Source organism: Oculina patagonica, chromosome 1, assembly GCF_052425735.1.
Source record: "Oculina patagonica isolate OP01 chromosome 1, crgOcupat, whole genome shotgun sequence".
Lineage (NCBI taxonomy): Eukaryota > Metazoa > Cnidaria > Anthozoa > Scleractinia > Oculinidae > Oculina > Oculina patagonica.
The window spans coordinates 44,402,518-44,429,599 of record NC_135758.1 but is presented as its reverse complement, the minus strand read 5'-3'; the positions used below and the strand labels follow the sequence as shown (position 1 = coordinate 44,429,599).

The following is a 27,082-nucleotide window of genomic DNA, read 5'->3' as shown; positions in this document are numbered from 1 at the left end:
TACGCTTCATCGCATGCAGAGTTACAACGCATGCACTTTCAATGTTTTGACTATTTGACGTCAGCGTTTTCAAAAAGTTCAGTTTTTCCCGTTTTTGTAGTCGACACTGCACCACCTAGCAGGCGTTTTAAAATTTACCCACTCTGGACAGCGTTTTTGAAAAGTTCCGTTTTCGGTGACCGAAAACGCCGTTTTAGTGTGGACGGTTGGCCTATCCGGAGAAAAAAAGATGCGTTTTCAAATTTACCCAGTTTAGTGTGGACAGGGCTTTAATCAGCATCGATTTTTACAATTTTTTTTCCCCGTTTTCTCGAGAGAGTGTTTCATGCACATTTTCAAACACATCTAAGATCGTCGTATTTTCTAACTCTCTTTCGAAATGAATGGTGAAACACACTCTCTCTCATGTTTTATATGTTACATTTTCTAGGCTGATCGCTGTTTAAAGGCATTGTTCTGTATATTGGGCTACATCTTATCGAGCCCACTTCCCACGAAACACGTTATTTAATTAATTATAAACATTGATAAAGTTTTGATACTTCAGGTTGAGGTACTGTAATATTTGGATAAATGGTTTGTTGCTTCGCTCCAATTAATTTTTTTATGTAGCTAAGATATATTTTAATGTATCAATAGTCTCCCTTATTAGTTTTTTTTAAGCTTAATGCCATTCACACACAAAATGCGAATTTTCGTTTTTAACTTGTTTTATTAAATGTCGGTTTTCTCGTCTTAGTCTCGAATACAAAGGTAAAAAAATAATGATATATTACCTTTATTTAGACACGGTGAGGATTAAAGTCATAAGCTTGTGGGGGCGTGTATTCCCGATCAAATTGGAATTTGGAAGTGTTGGTGTTTGCAAGGGAGGAAAACGGAAGAATCCAGAGAAAAACCCTCGGAGCAAGGACGAGAACCAACAACAAACTCTACCCACATATGACGCCAGGTTCGGGAATCGAACCCGGGCCACATTGATGGGAGGCGAGCGCTCTCATCACTGCGTCACCCCTGCTCGTCCTAGATCCATTACATTATGTTAGGAGATGGGACACTGGTACGAGATCCCTTACCGTCTAAGCCTCTGGACTCAGACGAAGATAAAGCGCAGCAAGAATAGTACAAGGCAAACCAAAGGTGTAAGATAAATATAAAAATGTATTTTTAATGTTACAATAAAACGCAAAAACATAAAGCGATTTTAAAAATTACTATCCATACACCATTTATACTTTAAACATTAGTTATTAGCGACTTCTATCCGTCATGTACTGTGATTCGTTTTTACACAAATCGGGTTCTCTGACATGTGGGCAATGTATCACTCCACTGTCCGTTGTTGCATGTTATTTTGTTCGCACCAACCAATCGAAAATTCCTGTTGCAATAGAACCGTACGGTTCTGTTATGTCTGAAGTCACTTGCAGTTCGTCGACCATGTTTGGGCGTGCCTGGGTTCGAGCAAGGCGCTAGAAATTAAAACAAAGACACGAGTGAGAAAGGGTTTGTATTTAGAAATAAGAATTTATCTACGGTTTTCGTAAGCCTTCGCCAGTTTTTTATCTAAACTTTAAACTTCTTTAGCGTCTTTAGCTTGTTTTGGTTTCATGATTTGTGTAGAAAACAAATCTTGGACTGATGACTCTGATGTAATCCTTCTCGATTAATTTCCAGCACAATTATCTTTTATGTCCCCTCATTTCGAGCCATTTAACTTACACATACAGCAAAATAAAAACAATATTTACCGTTTGAATGCCATTCATCGTATGTTTTTACAGTATTGCATGTTTAGGTTTTAGTACTAATGGTACAAACGGATTGGCAATAAGACTAAGAAACCCTTATGGCTAACTAATAAAAGTTTAACCATGATTGGAAAAGACAAATCTTGGACTGATGACTCTGATGTAATCCTTCTTGATTTATTTCCAGCACAATTATCTTTTAAGTCCCCTTATTTCGAGCCATTTAACTTGCATAACATTTAACTTACACATACAGCAAAATAAAAACAATATTTACCGTTTGAATGCCATTCATCGTATGTTTTTACAGTATTGCATGTTTAGGTTTTAGTACTAATGGTACAAACGGATTGGCAATAAGACTAAGAAACCCTTATGGCTAACTAATAAAAGTTTAACCATGATTGGAAAAGACAAATCTTGGACTGATGACTCTGATGTAATCCTTCTTGATTTATTTCCAGCACAATTATCTTTTAAGTCCCCTTATTTCGAGCCATTTAACTTGCATAACATTTAACTTACACATACAGCAAAATAAAAACAATATTTACCGTTTGAATGCCATTCATCGTATGTTTTTACAGTATTGCATGTTTAGGTTTTAGTACTAATGGTACAAACGGATTGGCAATAAGACTAAGAAACCCTTATGGCTAACTAATAAAAGTTTAACCATGATTGGAAAAGACAAATCTTGGACTGATGACTCTGATGTAATCCTTCTTGATTTATTTCCAGCACAATTATCTTTTAAGTCCCCTTATTTCGAGCCATTTAACTTGCATAACATTTAACTTACACATACAGCAAAATAAAAACAATATTTACCGTTTGAATGCCATTCATCGTATGTTTTTACAGTATTGCATGTTTAGGTTTTAGTACTAATGGTACAAACGGATTGGCAATAAGACTAAGAAACCCTTATGGCTAACTAATAAAAGTTTAACCATGATTGGAAAAGACAAATCTTGGACTGATGACTCTGATGTAATCCTTCTTGATTTATTTCCAGCACAATTATCTTTTAAGTCCCCTTATTTCGAGCCATTTAACTTGCATAACATTTAACTTACACATACAGCAAAATAAAAACAATATTTACCGTTTGAATGCCATTCATCGTATGTTTTTACAGTTTTGCAGCTTAAGGTTTTAGTATGAATGGTAGAAACGGATTGACAATTAGACTGAAAACCCCTTATGGCTAACTATTAAAAGTTTTACCATGATTGGAGAAGACGAATCTTGGACTGCTGACTCTAATGTAATCCTTCTCGATTTATTCTCAACAGAAATATCTTGAAAGTGTCCCTATTTCGACCCATGTAACACTAAAAGCTAGTGCAAATGCGGGTATGTAGTCTCCTACTTACCTAGACACCTCGGTTTAGGTTTGCTCCAGCTTCCGCTTCTTGTGCAATAGATTCTTGATGCACCGTCAAGTTTGTATTTTCTGTCGCATTTGAATTCCACAGAGCCACTGTAGTAGAAACCACGACGAACAGTCCTGATGCCGTTAATAGGAGTTCCTGGATCGCCGCAAGAAATTACTGAAAACCAAAACAATGAGAAATTAGCCAGTCTTTAAAATGTTGGAAACATCCCTCCCTCCCCCCCCCCCCCCCCCCTTCTCCCGATAGGTAATTGTCTTTTGGCTCCAAAATTAAAAGACGCCTTGTCCCCCTCCTTGCTATAAGAGAAGTACGAAAAGTGAAAAAAAGTAATCGCTTATTAAGTCTCTTGACGCAGTTTTCAGTTGAGCGTCGTAAAACCAAAAGCAACGTGTTTACTCTGGCCAATCACAAAGAACACAGCCAATCAAAACTCAAAGCAAGTACATGCCGCAAGCACGAAACGCGGGAAAGCGTATGCGAGCGAGTCACGATTAGATTTGGTTTGAGTTCTGATTGGCTAAGAAAGTAGCGCGAGATTTTTAAATCAATCACTGAGCGTAGTATTGCAAAAAAAAAAAAAAAAAAGGCAAACGCACATTATTTTTAGACACTCAAGTGAAAACCGCTTTAAAACACACTATTCTTAATATAATTATGTTTGCATTGACATACATTCACACGATGGCTGGGTGCCGCTCCATTGCCCACTTGCAAGACATTTTCGTGTAGCCTGTCCCACCAATTTAAATTGCAGTCCAACACATCGGAAAGTTACTTGGCCATTAAGGAATGTAGAGGTCTCTATGATCTTCTCTCCATTAGCAGGCGCAGCAATGGGACCACAGTTTACCGCTAAACGAGATAAATTAGAAACAGCAAATGTAAACAAACGAACAAGAACTTCAAGCAGTTTGTAACCGTGCGGTTAATGCTTGACCATCTCTTTCAGTTCTTTGGCAAGGAAGGCACAGCGCCGCACAGTAAAAAATCTTTAAAAAAGCCGTCACTTGAGAAACACACAAATCGTGTTTGTGAGAGTCACGGAGTGTGCGTGACATGAATTTCATTTACCGCATGCCGGATAAATTCCTGCTTACGCATGCAAAAAATTATTTTGTTCCGACTGTTCAATAAAATAAACTCAAACCAGTTCATGAATGGCATTAAAAAGAAGTCCATTTCTTCGTTTAGCGTCGTCCGACGAGCTTTTGCAAGTATAAATAAAGGTAATCAAGCAGGTAATTCCCCTGGCCCGATGACGTGTTCCCATGCCTTGACACATTCTTGATGAGCTTGCAATTTTCGTTTCGATTTCCAAAATAAACTCAAAACAAAATTGGAATATCCAGAAAACAAGTCGTTGTTTTTCAACATTCAACACGTTCCGGCTAAATTGTATGACTTGTACTCGCTCCGAGCCAAACGCTCGATTAACACAAAAATAAATATTTCACACAAACAGAGCGCAGAGTATTCGTAAATATTTTTAAAATAGGTGAATGATTATTTAAAGCTACAGGCAAGCGATCGCGTGGCATGGGTTCGACGTAGTGGTAGTTTTAAATAGCTTGGACATGTCCAAGCGGTCTTTGGTTTCGCTATGTGATTATTTAGTCCTCTCTTCTGGTAAAACACTCGAATGACACAAAAATATACATTTAACTCTAAACAGAGAGCAGAGTTTTCATATTAAACGAGTGATCGCTAGTAAACATCAAATCTTGCGTGACCGTGACCAAGGAGCCGGCTGGGCCGCGTGGGTCTGGAACGATTTACCGACAAAACGACAAACGAAAAACGAAAAAACGCCGGCCAGATTATGAACCGGCTTCGCAGGGTTAGTGAGCTGTGTTGCTTTTCTGAATTGCGACAGTGGTTCTTCTGGTATGAACGAAGCAAGGAACGATCGAACCGAAAAGAACGAATGAATGAATGATCGAATGAATGAATGATCGAACGAACGAACGAACGAACGAACGAACGAACGAACGAACGAACGAACGAACGAACGAACGAACGAACGAACGAACGAACGAACGAACGAACGAACGAACGAACGAGAAACGAATGAATGGATGGATGCACGAATGAACGAGTTATTGAAAGTGAGAAGTAAAATGACATGAGGGAGAGACAATGAACTATTTGGCATAAAAACGAAAACATATATATCGAATATATTTTGTTAGATTCGCTAAAACAAGTCTTAGAAATTTAAGTCTGAGTCTCAAGAACTACTTCGTCGGTCCCGGCTATTATACTTGCGACATAAACTTATAAAACAATCAGACTACCAAATCCGCACTTGTTAATCTAATTTCAGTTTGGCTTATAAAGTGCATTTCCTTACACCCAATGCGCTTTACAACACTTTGCGGGGGACTTTGACCAGACTGCATTAAGCAGTTAACAAAGAATGCAGATGCCCCCAATGTAATTTCGGAAAGAGGCTAGGCCACAATACCGGGAACTCGATGCCCTACCCTTTGCGATAAATGTGTGGGACCTTTAATGTCCCCTGATTACTATAACAGTGAAGATGCAGGACACGGAGATGATGATGATGATGATGATGATGATGATGATGATGATGATGATGATTGGTGCAAATTTTTATTTGCGTTGTAAAAATGATTGAACCAAACCTACTTGTACACTGAGGTTCTGTTCCACTCCAAGTTTGGTTAGCTTGACAAGTGCGTAGTTTGGATCCAACAAGTGTATAACCTTTCTCACACGAGTACTCTACTGTGCTATTATACGTGAACACATAACTGTCTATACTGCCATGTACTGGAATTCCTGGGTGACCACATGTTCTTGCTAAAAGTGAATACGAAGAACCAAAAATTCGTCAACATGCAACTGACTGCAGTGATGTCCGTTTGAACGCCATCGCTAAAGTTAATATCGGCAGGTTAGAATGCAACTCATATCGTATCCATATATTGATTTTAACTAACATCTAAAGAACTAATTGGGCCGGGGAAAATGGAACTATAAAATAATTCTAAGTGGCGAAAACACATGAACAAGTCTGTCTGCAAACATTATCTGTTACGAGAATCAAATAGCGACCTTCCGTTAATTTCATTTCAACTATTTTCCCAAAGACCTTTCTGTCTGGGAGATCTTTGCCACGGTGTCAAACTTCATAATAGGCGGTTCTTTGCATCAAGAAATCTCTTTAGCAATTCATTTGCGTGAAGGGAGAAGTCTGCACGTGCTATCGCAAAACGCATTTTCTTTCTTTAAAAAAGGGGGGGGGGGGGATACCGAGGAGATATCTTTCAATTTTGGCTGTGACACGTGGCGCGTTTTGCTGTTGTTGTTGTTGCGGCTGCTGTTGTTGTCGTTGCTGTTCACATTCTTACATCATAAAAGAGACCAGATATACTAACCAATACACTTGAACAGCGGTTTAGCAGGAGACCATTGCCCTTTAACGCAACGTTGAATGGAGAAGCCACTTTGAAAATATCCTGCGTCACACTGATAGTACACTCTCTCGTTGTTGGAAAACCATTCTCTCGGGGCTTGCGAGGCCAACCGGAAATGCGCGTTCAGCGGAGGTGATGGCCTTCGGCATGATTTAGGATTCGAAGGTGCTGAAATACACAGACAGGGGAAATGTTATCAATTGGTTAGTTTTTGGTTTATCGCAATAAAAAAAACGTTTTCGTATGGTAAGAAAAAGGCGTTATTAAGTAATTATTAGACAGTATTAGCTGCGTACAAGCGTTTTGGCCTTCTTGCGCCTCGTATGTAAAGCTTAGTATGCTTAGCTGTCGCTTCCCAACCTTTATATAGCGTCAAATCGTTTGGTTTAAAATAGATTAAGTCGCGTTCGCACTTGATGCATGGGCATCAGTGTGAGCTCAAGCAATGGCCTTGTACGCGGGTATGAGATAACGGACGGTTCTTAGTCAGCGCGGAATTTCTGCGAGTACCAAGGTGTTCTACAAAAAGGAAGAAATAATGCCGGAGGAAGAAGTTGAAATAGTTCCCTGTTTGAGCCTAGATACAGTATCAGGGCTCCTACTGTAATCACGACCTAACCCAAACAATAATAAACTATGCTGTAAAAACAAATAGATGTAAATTTACCTTCGCAATGAGGAGTTGACGAGTCCCACTTTCCATCAAAACACTGACTGGACGCCGACCCGCGCAATGTAAAACCTTTCTTGCAAAAGAACTGGACAGAGCTATGATGCTGGTGGTTGTCGCCGAACACAAAACCGTTAACCGGGGCAACTGGAGGGGGACATGGAGCTAAAAAATAACAAGGAAATATATGCATAAACGGGTTCAAAAGGAACTGAAAAAGAACATCTTTTGGGCATAAAAGACTGCTCTGGTCATCCGTTCTAAAAGGCTTCCTGAGGAAGTTGCTTTTTTTGTGGCAAGATAGCGCGCAAGTACTTTCCGTTTATATTTCAGCGTAGCCTTATTGGATGGATAGATAATGTATTCTTTTGCAAGTCAAATAAGACCTGATATGATGCGTATAAGGACTTAGGTTTTGAATAGACCTGATATGATGCGTATTGGAAGACCCAAGACTTCGTGAAGAAGAACTGTGGAAGGCGAGCGTAAAGACCTGGGCTGGACTAGGTGGAATGAGGTGGAACAGCGAGCAAAAGACCATGAGGGTTGGAAGACGTTGCTGGGTAGCCTTATGCTCCACTAATAGGAGCGAAGAGGATGAATGAGTGATGATTCGTATTGCGGCCATTTTTGGTATATATCTTAATGTCTAATTTCTCACACGTATTCTCTTCCTACCAAGTGCTATGTGGGTGGTTGGGGGGGGGGGGGGGGGGGGAGCTAGATGAGGGTGAAAGCAGAGGGCAATTAAACTTCCTGCTTCCCATACCTTTAACTTCTGGTCCCTCCGCCTTCTATAGTGGTTATCGACTCAAAAGGCTCGTGTGTATACCGAGAAAATTAAATACAAGTGACTCGAGGGATATTCCATAAAATACCAATCGAAAGCGTTGTATAACTAGTATATCATTACATTCATTGGTTCAAATATTCTAGTACATAAATAGCTAGAGCCTATGTAGGTTGTTTTCCAGTTTTACTTGTGAGAAATTCAACTGGGTGAAGGAGGTTACATTTAATTTCAAATCACCTTACCTCTGCAGATTGGCGGAGTTCCATTCCATCGCCCATCGATACACGTGATATCAGACACGCCGTCCAAAAAGTACTGATCGTCACATGTGTAGGTGATGCTATCTCCAACAGAAAACTCGCTTCCGCTGTATGAGCCATGCGGAATGTTGGCGGGGGGCTGACACGTGACTGAAAATAGAGTGCGGAATATCAAAACCAACAGGCCCCGTTCGTTCAAAGAATGGTGGATAACACTATCTACCGGATAATTTTTACCCAGTAAAAAGAGTAATGTGTTTTGTCATTTATTTATCCGCGAGATCCGCGAGAAAACGATTTATCTGGTGGGTAGCGTTTTTTTACGCTTTAAAAGACCGGGCCCAGACCGTATAATTATTTTATGAATTAGGGTGGCCCTTCTGGCATGTGGTTTTTAACAGAGTGCAAAGGTTTCTTCACAAAAAACTTACTAATTGTTTTGATAATAACTCTTGCAAAAAAAGTACGACCGACAATGACTCGAACCTACAATCTAACCTTAATAAAAAACAAAACAAAAAATATGCTTGTCAATTCATTTGCCAAAACACTTCATTTCTGTCGTAAAAAATGGTTGTATTGTAAATTTAATGAAACGAGTTTACCCTAAGATTTCATATCATTAGAAAGGTAGAGATTAGTATGCCCTTGCAACCAACATATCTCGTATCTCAAACTGGAATACAGCGCGCTTTAGCTGACGCGAGACAACGTTGTTTAAGTTTTTCTGCAAGATCTGAATGTTTGGTTTCCTCGCAATCCCTTAGACACAGAATATTCTAAAGTAATGTTACCTTCACAAACAGGAGTTGGGGAATCCCATTTTCCATCAGTGCACTGGATGACCGATGAACCATGCAGAATAAAGCCTTCAACGCACCAGAACTGTACACTACTCTGGTGCTGAAAGTTTTCGCCGAACATAAAGCCATTTGCTGGTCGAGTTGGGGGTTGGCAGGGAGCTAAGAGTTAAAAAAAAAAAATCAGTGCGAACAAACAACTTTTTTCTGGGATTGTTACATGAAACACAGTTATTTACCTCGGCATACTGGGATTTGTCCAAGCCACTGTCCGTCCACGCATGTCACGACAGCCGTTCCTTCCAACACATACTGCGGGTCACATGAGTATGTCACGTTTCTGCCATTACTGAAGTCATTACCATCGTGGGAGCCGTGTACAAGTCTTGGGGGACTTGGACAGACATCTAAATATTGAAAACACCAATTGCACAACTAAGTTAAATGCGATCTTGTTACCAGGAAAAATATGGAAGATGATCAAGTTACAGCATTGGAAGAACTTTAAAAAACCTATTGTACTTGGGTGCCATAAACTGCTAATTGCCGTCTGAAACATTCTATGGACGTTCGCTCATTACGACAAAAAATGATCGCTTTAGCCATCGGTGGTTCCAACTCATAGGCCTTTCAAAAAAGGAGCACACTTTCAGAAACGCAACACGAAGGCTACCCCGTTATTATATATATGTCTGAATTTATCAAAACCAGGTCAAGGAAATTTTCACCGTTTTAAGCGCAAATCGCTGTAAAGGCAAACTCGATGATATAAAAACTAAAGGGAATGTCAGTCTTTTTTTCTCTTCTCCTCTCTCTTCTCTACCTTTCAGCGCTGTATTTCTTTTTTTCCCCCTTTCTTGTGGCGTTTTAAGCCAATTCGCGCAGTAACGTACTTGTTCAAGAATACTGACGTCACTTTTCTTTGACCCGGTTTTGATAAATTTAGACATATGATTCAATAGTATGACCGTAAAGACTAGTGAATGTTACACTGGAGCAGGGAAAGCCTGGATTTCTCTCTAGATGCATAGAAAATGATTGATTGTAACTCGAGAAGCTCATTCTTGGCCTTTCCTGTCATACTATTGAATCAATTGATTCAATAGTATGACCGTAAAGACTAGTGAATGTTACACTTTCTGTTACTTATAGATTGATGATCACACCATTTTATAAGATAAATAATTTTTAACATAACAAAGGAGAGTTACCTTTACGACAGCTTGGAATGCTGTCATTCCATTGACCACCAACACAGCGTAGCACACGTGATCCTATTAACTTGTATCCATGGTTACACGTGAACGAGATAATAGCCTTATTATCAAATTTGTCAGTCAATACAACCCCGTCATTCATCTTCGCGGGAATCTTGCAAACAGCTAGAACAAGAATACGACATGAGTCAAAAATGCTACATTATTAACTGCGCACGCAGTTCATGTTCTGCACGTCCTTTTTTTTTTTTTTTTTTCTCAGTGACCAGACTGATGCCCCCGCTCGGCCAGGCTCGGGTCACGCACGCTTTAAAAGCTAGAAAAAACTTACCAATGGGAAATTTTCAAATGCTTTGGTCTTAATAAGCATGTTTAGCGTGAGATGTCTGATTTTGAAGCGTTTTATTTAAAGAAAATTCTAAATTTTCATGCGTCGAAAGAAAAATATATTTTAGCGGGCCAGAATCTGTGAATAAATACCATTACGTTAGTGTAAAAGAATGTGCTGACATGACAAGTTTCACTTTCGATCGGCTAGACCTCGAGTCACGTAATTTTTCAAAGCTATTATCAGCTACCTTTCAAATCTTTGCGAATCCATTAATCTTTACTTAGAAAATTCAGTGTGAAGTATTTTGAAGCGTTTGAATCGAAGAAAACACTAAAATTTCACGCTTTAATAAAATACGCTTTAGCGGGCAAGAATTTACATTTATTTACATTACGTTTGTGTCCTGGAATGTGCTGGCGTTAGCAAATTTTTACTTTCACAAGGCACTGATCGGCAAGAATCACGCAATGCGCTGAAAGCTTTAAATCTGCTACAAACGGAAACTAAACAAATCCTCTGATCTAAACTTAGCATGTTACGGTGTGAAATGTTCGACTTTTTAGCGTTATTTATTTTTGGAGCTGTGTCATCTATAGGATTTCTGAAATCTGATGGAAAACCACTGAGAAAAACATGCCCTGACTTGCAAAGGTTACGTCATTGGTGAATTAATTCCCCGGGGAATTCCCATTCAGCAAAACACAGGTCTAGTGTTCTTCTCAAATTTGATTTAATTATTTGCTCCAATATTCCATTTTCGGAGCTGGTTATTAAATCTTTAAACGGTAATTCAATGCTGATTTAAAAGATTTTTTGTTTCACGGATCAGGATCGTGGGAATTAAATTTCTCCGCCATTAGCATATAAGAAAAATATTTAATTTCGGATGGAACTAGTCAACCATGAAATGTCACGCAAGGTGTTTTCTTACCATCTTGTTTGTCAGTCGCAACATTATTCGACGCAGGTAAAGGGAATAGGGGGGGGGGGGGTGCCCCCACATGGCTCCCCTAAAGTGCTCACGAGACCAGCGCAGTTGTAAGCTCTAAGAGCTCTTGTTTTTTTTTTTAATTGGAACACACCTTAATAACGTACTTTAATGCCAAGGATGTTCGATCTTGAAGGGTTCCACTGTATAGCAATCAAAGTCTATTTAAAGTGGCAAAAGTTAAATGAAAGGAACTGACGTTCACGTTTTACACTGTTTCCCGAAGTCTTGCAGGCGTTAGCCTGTTTGTTTGTTCGTTTGTTTACTTATTTGTTGCTGTTATTGTCATATTTTCAGGGAATCGAACAAACCAATTAGAACACAAACGACTACATAAATTAAACTAGAGAATAAATACCGCGATAACTGCCCCTAATTTTTCATCTATACTGCACATCTCTGCAGCCAGTTACCTTTGCATACGGGAACTTTGTTACTCCATGCTCCGTCGAGGCACGTGATTCTGCTAATACCGGCCAACCGAAAATTAGGTTGGCAAGCAAACGTCACTTTCATTCCATGACGGAAATCACTGCCTATCCTGCGACCGTTTTGTGGTTTACCAGGGTCGCTGCACGACTCTGCAAAATTAATGTATAAAAGCTATTAGTAGCCGGTTTGACTGCATTTTCCAGAGTTAAATTAGAGCTCAGCTAACTTTTGTGGCCAGACATAAAATTGCGCAGTAGAATCGACGGAAAGCAAAAAGATGCCTGTCTACCCCGGCATCAAGGAACAAGGAAATGCACAGGGTGTGGTTGCAAGACTATCGTCGAGTATTAAGCAACCCCAAATTGGAGACGTATATTATTGATCGGTGTTCGCATGTCAATGCATGGTACATCAAGGATAGTGCTAGTGGACCTTAAAATGTAATTACAATTGCCAATAAATTTCTTACGTAAACAAGAGAGTGCGTATGTTGTCCTTTGTCCTAAAAAGGGTCTTAAAGCATAGGGCGTTGTCCTTCACAGGGAGGTGCATACAGCGGCACCCCTTAACCCAAACGAGAGTCAAGTACCTCCCTACCGCTCGGAAAGTAAGTTAAGTGTATCTTATTACTATCAAGTCGTTTCATTGTGGAAACGAATGCCATTCATTACGTAAGAAGGAATTCTCTTCCTTTCAAATTTGTAGAGGCCAAGATATTTCTCTCATCCTCTGACATAACTTGTGATGTCCGTTTTTTTCTCACGAACATCGATAAGTTTTATAGCAATAAAGTATTACCTGGGTGTCACCAATTCAAGGTGAACGTACAATAATAACTGTTGTAATCACTGAAAAAGAAGACCTACTTACTTTTACACTGAGGCAGAGATGAACTCCAGATTCCTTTCCGACACTGCATTGAATTGGTACCGATCAACGTGTAGCCATTGTTACACGTAAAGCTGACAGTTTGTCCGTGCTCGAAATTGTCGCCTTTCCTTGCGCCATTTCTTGGACGCCCTGGATTCCTGCAACTTGCTAAGAGTAAACGACTTGTGTAAATTAATATAAAATTTTCATTAGATGAAATAAATACTGAAATATATTTCATGTCTGTTTTTATTTCTGGAAAACACGATTGCTTTATTGTCTATTTTGTAATTTCAAAGGTACCTTCATTGCCCGCCTTTGAATTAACCCTTTAACCCCTAAAAGTGCCAATTGGCACACAGTGCCATAACTTGGTCAATATTTGTCCAATTTATTTGAATTTTTGACACCACATTTGTCTTCAAAAGATCTGCATGTTGAAAGCATAAAATTGTACCTCCCCCTTATTTGTAACATGATTGACCACCCCTATAACTTTTGCAACTTTTTTTACACATAAGACACATAAGTGCCATGCAACATTGCTGAAATTTACCAGTAAACTGAGAAGTGCACAATAAGCTATAGTTTGAGGGTATACCTACTATAACGGAGAGAAATATTTTTAAAATCTTTTTCTTTTTAATGTTTCAACAAAATTCTTTCAAAACTGTAACTTCCTTCTTATTTGTTCAAGTGCTTTATGAAATTTTCTGATCAAGAACTTTTACATGGTGTATCATATATGGATATCGGGTTAACTTTTTGGGGGGGGTAAAGGGTTAAGCATGTCAAACATTACAGTTACCTAAGCATTCGGGAACTTTGTGACTCCATGCTCCGTCCATGCAAGTGATGCTGCTAACACCAGTCAAATTAAATGTAGCTCGACATCTAAACATCACTTTCATACCGTGACGGAAATCGTTGCCTATCTTGAGACCGTTTTGTGGAGCACCAGGATCGCTGCAAGACTCTGTAGGATTTAAAAAAGGCAACATTAAGACAACTTAAATGTAACTAGTTACCGCTTACGTGGATCATGCCGCATAAACGAGCTTATGCCGGTTTCTGTAGCATTAGCAGCTAGGAGTATATTGTAAATAAGCTTCACGCCGCCGTTCTTCACAATGATTTTAAAGTGGACATTTGTTGGTTTCGACATGAATTAAAAAACATAAAGTAGTTGCTGTTTTTGCACTTACATGTTTAGTGTGAGTGTGAAAGCTCCTGATAACTGCAAACGATTGCATATCCCTTACACTGATAATTGCTCCTTACGTAGATCATGCCCCATAAGCGACCCGCCCCCGCCAAGGACACTTTTCCTGATTTTTAAGTGTCTACTTACGGGAGCATTGACTGTTAATGACGCTTTTGCCTTTTTCTTCGATGTAAAAGTTTTGTTCTAGATCAATTTGCCCACTAAGTTGCATGCTGATCATGTTAACTTACTTTTACACTGAGGTAGAGATGAACTCCAAACTCCTTCCCGACACTGCATTGACTGGCTGCCTGTCAACGTGTAGCCATTGTTACACGTAAAGCTAACTCTTTGTCCGTGTTCAAAATTGTCGCCCCTTCTTGCGCCATTTCTTGGACGTCCTGGATTTCTGCAACTTGCTGAGAGTAAAGTTACGGATTAAATAAAGAAAGATGAGAAACGTTTTGTCTCTCTATATTTTCGTAAAACACTATTGCTTTATTGTCTGTTCTGCAATTTCAAAAGGCACCTGTAGTACTCGCCTCTAAATTTAGCATACAAAACCTCACAGTTACCTGAGCATTCGGGAACTTTGTGACTCCATGCTCCGTCCATGCAAGTGGTGCTGCTAACACCAGTCAGCTTAAAAGTAGCTTGACATCTAAACGTCACTTTCATCCCGTGCCGGAAATCGTTGCCTATCTTGAGACCGTTTTGTGGAGCACCAGGATCACTGCAAGGCTCTGTTCGATTTGAAATCGGAAATTAACACAATATTGTGTAACTGGATTGGAGAATACAATTTGTTCCGCCTTTTAATGAAACCTTTTCTGCTACATCAGCAAAACCGAGGACGATGCAAGGACAGGGGAGGAAGGTTTAGGTTTTAACAATGCCGAAAACATAAAAGTTAAAACAAAAAATGATGATGCATCCCTTCATCTTTGATGTGTTTTTTTTACTAGATCAATTTTCTCACTAAGTTACATTATGTTAACGTACTTTTACATTGAGGCAGAGATGAACTCCAAACTCCATTCCCACACTGCATTGACTTGCTGCCGATCAACGTGTAGCCATTATTACACGTAAAACTGACAGTTTTCCCATGTTCAAAGTTCTCGCCTTTCCTTGTGCCATTTGGTGGAATTCCTGGATTTCTGCAATTTGCTGTGAGTAATAAAACATTTCAAACCGTTTCGAGTGAAGTCAAAAATGAGATATGTCGTAGTTCGTAGCCTAAGAATATCGCACAGTTCTGAGCCAGTAGCGGGTAACGTCAAAATATATGTTGTGGTTCAATTTTACCCTGAGTATAATTTGGTATTTGCCTTTGTTCTGGTGTATGGTAATATATGCTAAATAAATTTAAAAACAAAAGAAGATACCAGATTTTACCAAGGGTAAAATTGAACCAATACATACACAGTACCATAGGTATGCGTAAGAGGAGAAATGTTTACAAGTGACATGAACGAGAAACAGTCATTTTAACCTTGTTCCACACCTTCAAGGGTTTTCAGACACTGTAGAAGATTATAACTATTAAATGAGACAATACGAAAAACAAAAGAAACAAGGAAACAAAATCAATTGACAGGGGCACACTAGTTATAATACGTGTTACAATAAATCAATAATCCGTACCGAAGCAAGTCGCGCCATCTCCAACAAATCCCTTGTTGCACGTGCATGTGAATGAGCCCACAGTGTTCGTGCACGTGGCGTTGGTGCCACAGTCGGACAGTCCCTCTGAACACTCGTCAATATCTGGAAGGAAAGGAAAACGGAAATCCTTTTTACTTTCTATTCTGATACTGTAACTATTGCCTGTTTGATTTACAGTCAGTCCACAAACTAACAAGATCGACTACTTGTGTTATTAGTCAAATCAAAAATGAAACAAATGCAGAATAATTTTCTAAGCGTATAACCTCTGAATAAAATCGGGTTGTCCGCCTTTGAGAGATGTATGTCCACCTTAAGGAGGCTCGATGCAGTTTTTTTAACCGAAGGGTGGTTGTTTTGAAAATTAAAATTATCTAGGAAGCCAATGTTCGATTTTTGCCAAAATACACCATAATGATCAAATATAACCAAATTTTAATTTTTCACCCGTCACTTTGTCACAAAGGTTACCATAGCAACGATTGACGTTTTCTTTTGTTCTCAAACAAGCTTGATTTTCTCGAAATCTAGATTGACTCTTGGTATTCATTTTTTGATATGTTTAAGTATAGTAGATTGACTACCTGTAGACAAAATTTTGGGAAAATCTGTAAGAGCGTTTTAGAGTAAATCAATAATGAAGTTTTTGGTATTTTATTATAATTTCCTACAATCGGCAGTCGATATATTTTAACAAATTAAAGCAAAAAGTCTTTCGCTTTTAGTTAATGGTCTTTGATGGTGTAAGTATTTATATTTCAGTGAGAGTAACTGTGCTCAAATAATACGAAACAATTTTAAAGCACCTATTTTATATTAAAACAGTGTTTTTCTGAAAATTTCATTCTTGATTTACTTGAAAACGCTCTTACAGATTTTTCTAAAATTTCGTCAACAGTTAGTCAATCTATTAAACTTAAACATATCAAAAAATAAACACCAAGAGTCAATCTAGATTTCGAGAAAATCAAGCTTGTTTGAGAACAAAAGAAAACGTCAATCGTTGCTATGGTAACCTTTGTGACTAACTGGTGACGGGTAAAAAATTAAAATTTGGTCATATTTGATCATTATGGTGTATTTTGGCAAAAATCGAACATTGGCTTCCTAGACAATTTTAATTTTCAAAACAACCACCCTTCGGCTAAAAAAACTACATTGAGACTCCTTAAAGAGAGTTTAGTTAAAGGCAAACAAATGAATTCGCCCAGGACTTGCCAGCCAACCATGACGGGCTCTGCCTCAGGAAGGTGCCCGCCTTAGTGGTGTCTGCTTGGAGAGAATTGACTGTAATGTATTTATTCATCTCTCAACTTAGATGTGTTAGATTTATTTGTTTCCTCGGAGGTTTCAGAGCTTGATAAGTTCGCATATCGCAGTAAGCCTCTTGGTATCCAAAGCCTATTGGTTTTACATTTTATTTGAAGCAATTTTTTGCATCCCTGGAAGTGATTGCACTTGAACACACACAAAAAACAACAACAAACGAACTAGAAGTAAGAGGTATGATTGGTGAACGCGCGCGGCTTTTGGTTGGTCTAGCGAACACACAAGGCAAAGCTTTAATAAACCTCCTTTTCAGCTTTCTGTTGGGTCAATCGAACAAGTCTATCTCCATATCAAGGATAAAAAACAGTTTTTCAAGGTCAAAAGAAAATCGCTCTATTTCAAACGTCTTTTATACCTATACACAACGGTGTGGGCGAATTCCATATTCCATTGTCGCATCTGATGGTTGACGGTCCTTTTAGTTTGAAGCCAGATTCACAAGCAAATGTCACTTGTTCCCCATGCCGGCTACGGGACTCAGGACCAAGAATGCGACCATTTGAAGGAACAATGGGGCCTGGGCACGAAACTTGAATAGAAACAATAAAAACAACAATGTGGAGTAAGTTTTAACCCAATTAACAAATATCATTCTATCGTACGCAGAAGGAAAAAAGCAGAACCGTTGCAACAGCAATTGCTGCGTTACTATCTCGGTATAATATAAGAATGCTTATAATGAAAAAGTGGCTTAGTTGCCATGCAAACAAACCAAAATTCACTATTTTTTCTAAGTTCAGCTCTGAAGCAGGGATATGGATGCCTAGCCAAGCTAAGAATGTAAGTAGCTTTAAACCTCGGATCGCTTTCTAAACGTATCAGCTAGTCAATTACAAAGAGCCCATAATCTCATCTGTTTTCCCCTTGAACCAAACTTCAAGGTATCTAGGATCTGAAAAAGTTTGTAACACTTTTACGTGATTTGTACTGTTGGCATTTACTTCGAAACTTACCTTTGCACTGTGGTCTATCATTATTCCATTTTCCAGCCACACAACGTAGAACCTGTGAGCCAATCAGCGTGTGGCCTGGATGGCAACTAAACGCCACAGTCTGATCATCAAGGAAGCTATTACCGATTCTGTTTCCATTCACAGGGGTCCCAGGATCGAGACAAACAGCTGCAATATAACCGCGGTTGTTTAAAGTGGGACAACCTTTTTCTGGAATACACTGTTACGTGGTTAAGTCATTGAGGTTTTAATATTTTTTTGAAACCTTATGCATACCCTGCGTACCAGAAAACTTTTCCTGTAGTTTATTATCCAGTCGTGGCCATCTTTGTCAAAAAAAATGACGTCAGTCGAATCCCAGACTTATGGGTCTAGAGATTAAACTTGAGCACGCGAGTAAAAAGGCTAGTTAAGTCAGGCTAGGAAACTTGGTTCATACTCGTAGCTTGTTTCCTAAAATTATGATCAAGTATTTGATTTTCGTCACCCTCAAGCTTACCTTTGCACTGAGGAATGGAAGCACTCCACTTTCCATTGATGCACATTGCAGTAGGACTTCCGGTCAGCTGAAATCCAGGAAGACATGTGAAGGAGATGCGCTTGTTATGACTAAACTCGTCACCAAGTCTGGCGCCATTCTGAGGAGAGCCTGGGTCCCTGCATGACGCTTGTAATGAAAGAAGTTTATCGAGATATGAACAATTGAAATTGAAAATCAGCTTTGATAAGTCAGCAAGCTATCGTCATTTGAGATGTGTAGAATGTCTGTTTAAGGCTGGTTCTCATACAATCGCCCCGATCGTTTTTTATCGCCTCTGTCACTTGAAAACGTTTTCTTGCGATCGGGGCGACTATATGAGAAAACTACACAGACGATCAGACGATCGTTAACGCCTGCGGCGATTGGGGCGATCACGATCGCTTGGATCACCCATGTTCTATCCTTCAAGCTTCTTATTACCTTATTCCCCGTAAAACTGCGATAACTGAGAAGATAGTAGGCCACGAGTTATGCTCGTTCATTGAATGCTGCCATTGTGTTGGATCTAGGGCTAAAATAATTGTTTTTTGTCGGTTTTCGCTCATACCAGGCGATCGGGACGATCATATGAGAACCCCCGATCCCTTCCAAACGCTTTGATCGCCAACGATCGTCTTAATATTTGAAAACGATCGATGCAATAGAAACGATCGGGCCGATTACATGAGAACCAGACTTTAGAAAGCATCATTTCGACAAAAAGTAGATTTTCGCCATTGAAACTGCCTGTTTAAATGTTTTTATTCAGGAGTTTTACCTTTGCAAACAGGCACAAGAGAGCTCCACCTTCCGTCATGACATGTCATTGATTGGCTTCCCACCAGGCTAAATTCTTGAAAGCACACGAATGTCACCTCACTTCCGTGAGCAAAATTGGAACCTATTCTTCTGCCGTCTTGTGGCATTCCAGGATCAGGACAGGAAGCTAAATAAACAAAATGAAATTTGTCGTAAGGCTGAAGAAAAAAGGAGAGACAATAGAACTATACAGTTCTCGAGCGTTGCGACAAGAACACACTCCTTTTCGTGTTGCGATAGTTCAGCATACCTTTACACGTTGGCTTTGTTGAGTTCCAGTCTCCCGCCACACAAAAGGAAGTAGACGCACCGACTAAGTTAAAGTTCTCATTACATCTGTAAGCTACCATTTGACCCTCTCCAAAATCATCGCCGATTCTAACTCCATTCTCTAGTTCTCCTGGGTCACTACAAACCGCTGAAAAAAAAGGACAGAGAACTTTGTGCCTGGACGTTCACATAAAGCCTAGCAACGGGCGAAGGATTTAAAGTCAGCTGGGACGCAAGTTACAAATCCTCCGTCCTGCCACAAGCTAAATCTGTAGATGGTGGTCTTAAAGTACAAATCCTTCATCGCGCTATGTAATAGAAAGCCAAATGGCTTACGCCTCTCGCCAGTTGAGACTCCTATTAATTAAGTTTAGGTTTAATTTGCCATATTTGTTTTATTGTTTGTTCATTCACAGTGTCCACATAAGCACACTACTGCTACATCCACCAATCTCATAGAAAGTGATTTATTACAGTTTTGGTAAGGAAAAAAATACCTGAAAAAAAAAACTTGTGACGATAGGTTTTTCGCTGTCGGGAAGGGAAATGAACTGGATTTTTACGACAACAATAACACAACTTGGGGAAATTAACTCTTGAGCAACTCGTTTGCTGTAGGGAAGGAAACTCGTCACGATTTCCTGTACACGGGAATCTGCGGCAACTAGAATTCGGTCGCCCGCTCACACACAGAAGTGATCTTCGACGTTGTTTAATCTTCTTCATGTAAGTTGATGTACAATACAGATCAAGATTAAGTAAATAAGGATCGTTGCGCTGAACGTTTAAAACGACTTCGAGGAACTAAAAATAAAATCTCGTTCTTAATTGTCTCAAAGAAGTTCAAGAAAGGTCGGTAAAGAGACGTAAATTAGATTTCTTGCCACGTTGGCAATATTTAGAAATACTGGTTGTCAGTAGTTTTGCTAAAGATCATGCGACTACTGCTAGTACGTTTACTGGATGATTGCATCATAGTAAAATCACGAGCTACAGTAGTTTTACCAAGTTAACAATTCAAAAGAAGGCAATTTTCTTAACATTATAAGGTTAAACAACGGAATGAATGAAAAACGGTAAACCCTCTTCTGACAATTTCAAGTCATGGGCCTTTGACTTTTTTCAGGAATGTTTTAATCAGAAAACTAGGAACCGAAGAATGGTTGTTATCTTTACTTCAGAACAATTGTAGCTCTTCAGCAAAAGTAGACTGCTAAGATGGATATTCGTAAATGCAATTCATCGATTTAATAAAGCCGGATGATTTCTTCCGAGAGAGGTGTGTTCAAACAGCAAACTGACTTCTTACAGTAATTCTGTGTCTAAGAGAAATGAAATAGAGATTGCAGGTAGCCAGCTGTTATAAAATAACATTGCAAACTCAGCAATTTTATACCTTTACATTTGGGTATGTCATTACTCCATTTGCCTTCATTACAAACAATCAACTGACTTCCAACCAACCAATATCCTGAATAACACACGAACTGTAAGTGTTTTCCGTGTCCAAAACTCGAGCCTACTCGTTGACCGTTTTGGGGAATGCCGGGATCTGAACACGAGGCTGCAAAGAAAACGAAGAAAAAAAAACAGTTCTTGCATATGGAACAGGTTCGTTACAACCTTTACACAAGCCAGCGAGGAGGATAACAAAACCATTCAAGTCTACGCTCTCCCCCCCCCCCCCCCCCTAAAAAAAAAACATTTAAACCTTTAAAGCAGTTAATCTGAGAAACACCACTTTGTTACACTGTTACAAGAATTGATTGATATAGACTGACTGACTGACTGACTGACTGACTGACTGACTGACTGACTGACTGACTGACTGACTGACTGACTGACTGACTGACTGACTGAATGACTGACTGACTGACCAAAGAACCTCCACTAGTACCATTCCTCAGTTTTTGTTAAGGTCGTCATGCTAGGCTTTGTCAGTGTTGTTGGCGAAGTGCTGCATGACCTTCAAATAATGAAACTTGTTTTATCTTTATACCTTTGCACTCCGGTAAAGAGGAGCTCCATCTTCCTCCAAGACAACGGATGATTGATGAACCTATAAGGCTATAATTTTCATGGCAGGTAAATTCCACTGATACGCCCTCGATAAACCTGTCTCCTATACTCCTTCCATTTGCTGGAGCTCCAGGATCTTCACAAGTAGCTAAATATTGGTAAAAAAAAAAAAACAACGTTTACATTAGTAAGATAAAACGCTGCGCATTAGTCAATAGCTACAGTTGTTAAAACAGTTTTCCTTAACAGTCGTGCCTTAAACTTTACTTGTTGTGGTAATCACAACGATCAACTTTTTTAAACACAATCATGTCTACTGGACTGAATACCAAATGAGGCCGATGATAATGCAAACGCTCATAAGTTACTTACTTATAGCGGGGTGGGGAAGGGAGCTTCATAATTAGAATAGCCACATAGTTAATCTATTCATAAAGAATGTCAATAAGAAAAATTCCCCCCCCCCCCCCCCCCCCCCCCCCCAAACCAAAAAACCAAAAAAATACTGTATGACTCAAACGAAACTAACCTTTGCACCTGGGAAGTGCGTGGGTCCAAGTCCCTTTATGACAAATAGACGTTTCACTACCAATTAGCACGAAACCTTTCACACAAGCGAACGTTATCTGTTTTCCATGACCAAAACTATTTCCTCTTCGCACTCCGTTCGAGGGGCTTCCGGGATCCTTACAATCCGCTGGACAAAATAAAAAACAATGCAAGATAAAATACATGTATTAACGTTTATCGCGTTCTGGTCATTCACAAAATTATTCTTTATTTCAAAGTCTTAACTCAAACGGAGAAACTGTACAATAAACATTAGCAAGAGAACGGGTTCTTAAGAATGTTAATGGACCTTTTATTTCATCTTCAAAATGTTGGCGCAAGTGAAGATTAGATATCTTAAAAAATATCTTAAATTTGCTTTGTTGGATTCGTAAGAAAGTACGTTTAGCTACTCGTAATGAAAGCAGGCATCCTCAGGATACAAAAGATTACACATACAGCTAATAGGCCTTACGCATGATAACGTCATTAGCTCAAAATTCACCACCAAGCCTCGTTTACGCAAATTATTCTCAATCCTCTGCCACCGTCATGCAGTTTTCACGTGGATATTCTTTTCATTTTTGCTGCTTTGGGAATTCGTTATGATAAAATTTACAAGTTTGCACTTCGAAAGCGAGGCTTGGTGGTGAAACTAGCCAGTCTGACGTAAACATGCATAAGGGCTATTCGAGAAAGGTTTTCGGAAAAAGCACAAAAGTGCACTCGATAAGACCGAAAGGTAGTATGGGTAGAAGTAGAGAGCTACTGCACGTGTTGAATACTAATAAGATGGCGACATGACATACGCGAATTTCACGTTTTCTTTTTCTTCATACATGTGGACACAAGGTAATTGTAGTCACGCTGAATTTTAGAAGAATTTTAAAAACTCAAAGACATGCGACAGTAAAAGTAAAGCTACAGAAAAAGGCCTCCTGAGAGAAAAAACAAATTCTTCACGTGCAAAAATACAAACTTGTACTTTTCTTCTAGGTAAAATTTAGGTGAATACCCAGACCACCATTCGGTCTTGTCGCGTACACTTTTGTGTTTTTTTTTTTCGACAACCTTTCTCGAATTAGCTGTATACTAATCACCAAGTACCTGGTGCAGAACAGCCGTGCAACTCTAATCTGAGACAGGAAGGAATGGGATTGCTCATATCCCACATCAATGAAAATGGTTCCTTTGGATAGATCCTAATCGATTGAGTCCTGATGGCAGGCTCCAGCTTGTTTTTCCTCAAGGCACCGCTGTTTCCGTTACCTGTAAGTTCCTGTGAATATGACTTACAATAAATTAAAGGCCAACGAGAAAAAAAAAACACATTTGAAAGCGTTGACTATAATTTTCTCTTCCTTTTTGGTAGAGATCACAATGGCTCGGGGAGGGAAACCGCACCAGTATCAATAACCACCATGGAAAAAAAGACCTTGCTTTTATCCTTTAGGCCCGGGCCAAACGTCGAACTTCACATGAGTCGAACCTAATGCAAATGAGCAAAAATTATCGGTTTTGCTCATTTGCATTAGGATCGACTCATGTGAAGTTCGACGCTTGGCCCGCGCCTTAGTGTCTGAACGATTTGCTTTAATAATAGCTTATATGACAAGAACAATCGATCTCTTTTTTTTTTGAAAAGCGGTCTTGAAAAGTACAAACTGGACAATTTATATGCGTCCACTGTCTATTCAAGGAGATATTGAGAAGTTTATTAACCTCTTTGTAGGATTTCCAATTTCCTTTCTCAAAGTACTTGACTTCATATTTTCTTGACCAGCTCACATCAGAGAAGCTTCCCTGGGTTGTTATCGCCGTTATTAATTTTTGCTCGTCCAAGTTGATTTGTATGTATGGCGACTTATCTTCCGGCGCCGAGCACCAGGCTTTCCGGTAGTCTACTCGTGCAAAGGAAGCAGAGTGATTGTCGGCACTTTTTGCAGAAGATGCTGTGATGCTTTCGTCTGGAATTCTTTTGCTTTCCATTCCAAGTTTGTTGTCGCAGTTCTCTACAAAAGCATGTTTTGTAAAAATGTGTGTTCAAGTTAATAAATAGAGTGGTTATTAGGGTTATTTCAAGACAACAGCAACAACACAGTGGCCGTTTTTACACTAGTACGGACAAATCCTCTGAGACAGACAAATCGTCTCCCTAGTGTGAAAACGGGACGATTTTGGACGTACAAGTCGTCTAAATTTGTCCGTCGGTTTGTCCGCCTAGAGAGACGATTTTTCGAGGATGACTTGGTCGTCTAGACGGACCGTGAAGTCGTCTTAAATTCGCCTTAAATTTACACTAGACGAACAAATCGTCAAATGCCTTGTCCGTCTAGACGATTTTTCCTTTTCTAGAGTAAAAACGGCCAGTATGTTGATTGGTAGGGTGAAAATCGCATTTTTTTTTTCTTCTAACACGCATTTTATTGCACATGTATAACACTGTTCAAACTTTGTGCGATACAAAATGCCAAATGTATGTGCATGGGAGACTTGATTCAAAATATTTCTTGAATTAAACTATCCTAAATAATTAATATTTCTTTTGTTTAGATTATTGTGCAATCGGATGAGGAAAATAAAATAGTTGCACACGCGACAGGAAGAACAACATACCGACATGATCACTCGATTTCACGAGACCGGCCGAGGGCACACAGTTCGAATGACGTCATCGCTATTATAGGGGGCCAGAGATCGAGACATTTTGGCACGTAACTCGCTTCTTCTGCTAAAGGAAGTCTAGAAAGTCCATCGCTAGCTTCAAACATGTGCCACATATGTATTTTATTTTATCAGGAGTTTTCTATATCTTATAGTTTCCTTTAGGTCGTATATCTTGCTACGTGTCAATGTCAATTCTTGATGTAATTCTCGGTATACATTCATGCGCTGAATCATCTTACTCATTTTCGACTTCTTTGATTCTTGTTTTTTTAGTAAAAGTTCAGATCAACTGGCAATAATTTCAAATTACTGACTGATGAATAAAATACTTATTCACTTGATATTAAGTTAATCAAAAACTATCATTTCGATACTTTCAATCTCAAAATCAATGATGCCATGTCCCCTATTTCGTTATTGCTCAATTCAGAGGCAAGCTAAGAATAGATATCATCGATCGTGGCAGTTTAATACATTTAATGTAATCTTATCATTGTTATTACAATTTCTCCATTTTTTGACAAGGATTGATCGGTCGCAAAGTCCTAACAAACTTCTACTATTTAAACCCGAAAGATACACGTGCTATGTTATTTTTACGTGTCGCAAAGCAGCAATATAAATAGGTCATACAATGTAGGTTTAGACATGTGCTTATAGTTCCGCTGGGCTATAAAATGCTACACTCATATTGCTTGATTTAAGGGGCCTCGGGGAAGTTTGCGTGCTATGTCTACGGGTTTTGAGACAAAAATAACGGAACGTAACACAAGTTGGCTCGTTCGTTTAGGTTTAAGTGACCACAACAGTAATCATTTCCATTCTCACCTTCTTGCGACCATGTGTGATGGCAGAATACCAGTGCCCACAAGACTGCTCGGTAAATAATTTCCATACTTGCTTCTCTAAGCGAAAATGAGAGAGTAAATTTCAACCAATTACTCCACGCAGCATTCAATTTAAAACTCTTTGCTTCAGTCGCTCAGCGCGCACGAAGTTACTGCTGAGTTTATTTTGACGTTTCAGTATTATTGTATCGCGTTTCAATGTAGGTGACGACTGACAGACGCTTCTGGTAGGGTCAGGAAAATAATCTACTTGTCAAAACGTACTCACATTTGATTGCCGGGGGGATATTGTGTGTTGAGTCGCGTACAAAATATTTTTTTATGCTTTTACACTATTTTTTTTTTACTTTATTTAGTTACACATTAGGGCCTCTGGGATTAGTTTTTACACGAGATTATAAGTCAAGCCGCCGGTGTGTTGGAAGATTGAGTAACGAAACCTGTTGTTTACGACAAATTCATTCACTTCATCGTTCAAATCCGACAGCGCATGGTTTTGGTGAATCTTTCGCAACCTTACGCATTAGGGTTGAAGGGCAAATAAAATTTATTCCCGTTTCAAAGTGTTCCTTCAGACACACGGACACCTCTTTCCCAGCAATAACCCCTGGGTGGGGGGGGGGGGGGGGGGGGGGGGGGGGGGGGGGAGGTGGGTTCCCAAAAAAGTTTTATGCGGAGAGGCTCCGCCCCGAGCTCTAGCCCCTTACCGTTTTATATACCATTTTAACAGAAATTGTAATTGTACCCCTTTCGTATACCTTTTACTAAAAAAGGAACCCCTTTCATATACCTAAAAGACTTGGCATAGACTTAAACAGGATGTTTTCTTATCATTTTCATGTAGCGCTTTAAATTAAAATAATACGGTCAAAAATTGCGTCTGTTTGAAATATTTTAATAAAAGGCCATTATAAATACCTAAATGACTGATTTTCAAACCTTTCCGTATAGCTATAAACTTGTGAAATCCCTACCCTTTTTTATATACCTGAAGCCTGAAAAAGGTTAGCCTGTTCCAGGTTCGGGCGGAGCCTCCGCGTAAAGGCCATTATAGGGAGTACCCCACGGGGCAATAACCCCCTCCCGCCCCCACTCCCCCAACTACTCCTAGATTCCCGGTACTAGAAATAGCGAATCTACATACGGGGATGTAGCCTTGCTGCATCGTCCTCAGTCTGTGGAGGAGGCAGGTAGCCTTCTACGCAGATGCTTTCTGGGCTTGTCGTGTATAAAATAAATAGTTATATCTCATTTTACTAAACTTGACGTTTCGTATGCTTAGCA

The 27,082-nt window shown here is 39.4% G+C and overlaps 1 protein-coding gene across 8 annotated transcripts; it reads right to left on the bottom strand.

Annotated features, from left to right (window-relative positions):
* Window positions 1–1,143: 1,143 nt before the first annotated feature.
* LOC144633108 (sushi, von Willebrand factor type A, EGF and pentraxin domain-containing protein 1-like) lies at window positions 1,144–25,949 on the bottom strand. Of its 8 annotated transcripts, XM_078491903.1 has the most exons (28): window positions 25,779–25,949; window positions 24,006–24,295; window positions 23,391–23,562; window positions 22,264–22,431; window positions 21,715–21,882; window positions 21,112–21,279; window positions 19,696–19,863; window positions 19,405–19,572; window positions 18,606–18,773; window positions 18,107–18,274; window positions 17,509–17,682; window positions 15,804–15,926; window positions 15,159–15,326; window positions 14,732–14,899; window positions 14,408–14,575; window positions 13,761–13,928; window positions 12,953–13,120; window positions 12,064–12,231; window positions 10,326–10,496; window positions 9,354–9,521; window positions 9,109–9,276; window positions 8,297–8,464; window positions 7,259–7,426; window positions 6,553–6,759; window positions 5,801–5,974; window positions 3,824–4,003; window positions 3,131–3,307; window positions 1,144–1,472 (listed from the first exon to the last, which is right to left on the bottom strand). In XM_078491903.1, exons 1-28 carry the CDS (start codon window positions 25,843–25,845, stop codon window positions 1,288–1,290), a joined length of 4,776 nt encoding a protein of 1,591 aa, XP_078348029.1. In that variant the 5' UTR covers window positions 25,846–25,949; the 3' UTR covers window positions 1,144–1,287. The 8 variants fall into 8 exon arrangements, with proteins under 8 accessions (XP_078348029.1, XP_078348042.1, XP_078348036.1 ...); XM_078491916.1 differs by lacking the exon at window positions 12,064–12,231; XM_078491910.1 differs by lacking the exon at window positions 15,159–15,326.
* Window positions 25,950–27,082: the final 1,133 nt, after the last annotated feature.

Excerpts from the sequence above, each read along its gene's own strand:
- LOC144633108 (XM_078491903.1), bottom strand. The coding sequence starts at position 25,845 with ATGGAAATTATTTACCGAGCAGTCTTGTGGGCACTGGTATTCTGCCAT. Across the intron at positions 21,280-21,714 it reads CTCTTTACCGGAGTGCAAAG|CCTCGTGTTCAGATCCCGGC; the intron begins GTATAAAGATAA and ends TTTTCTTTGCAG. Across the intron at positions 19,573-19,695 it reads AACAAAGCCAACGTGTAAAG|CTTCCTGTCCTGATCCTGGA; the intron begins GTATGCTGAACT and ends TTGTTTATTTAG.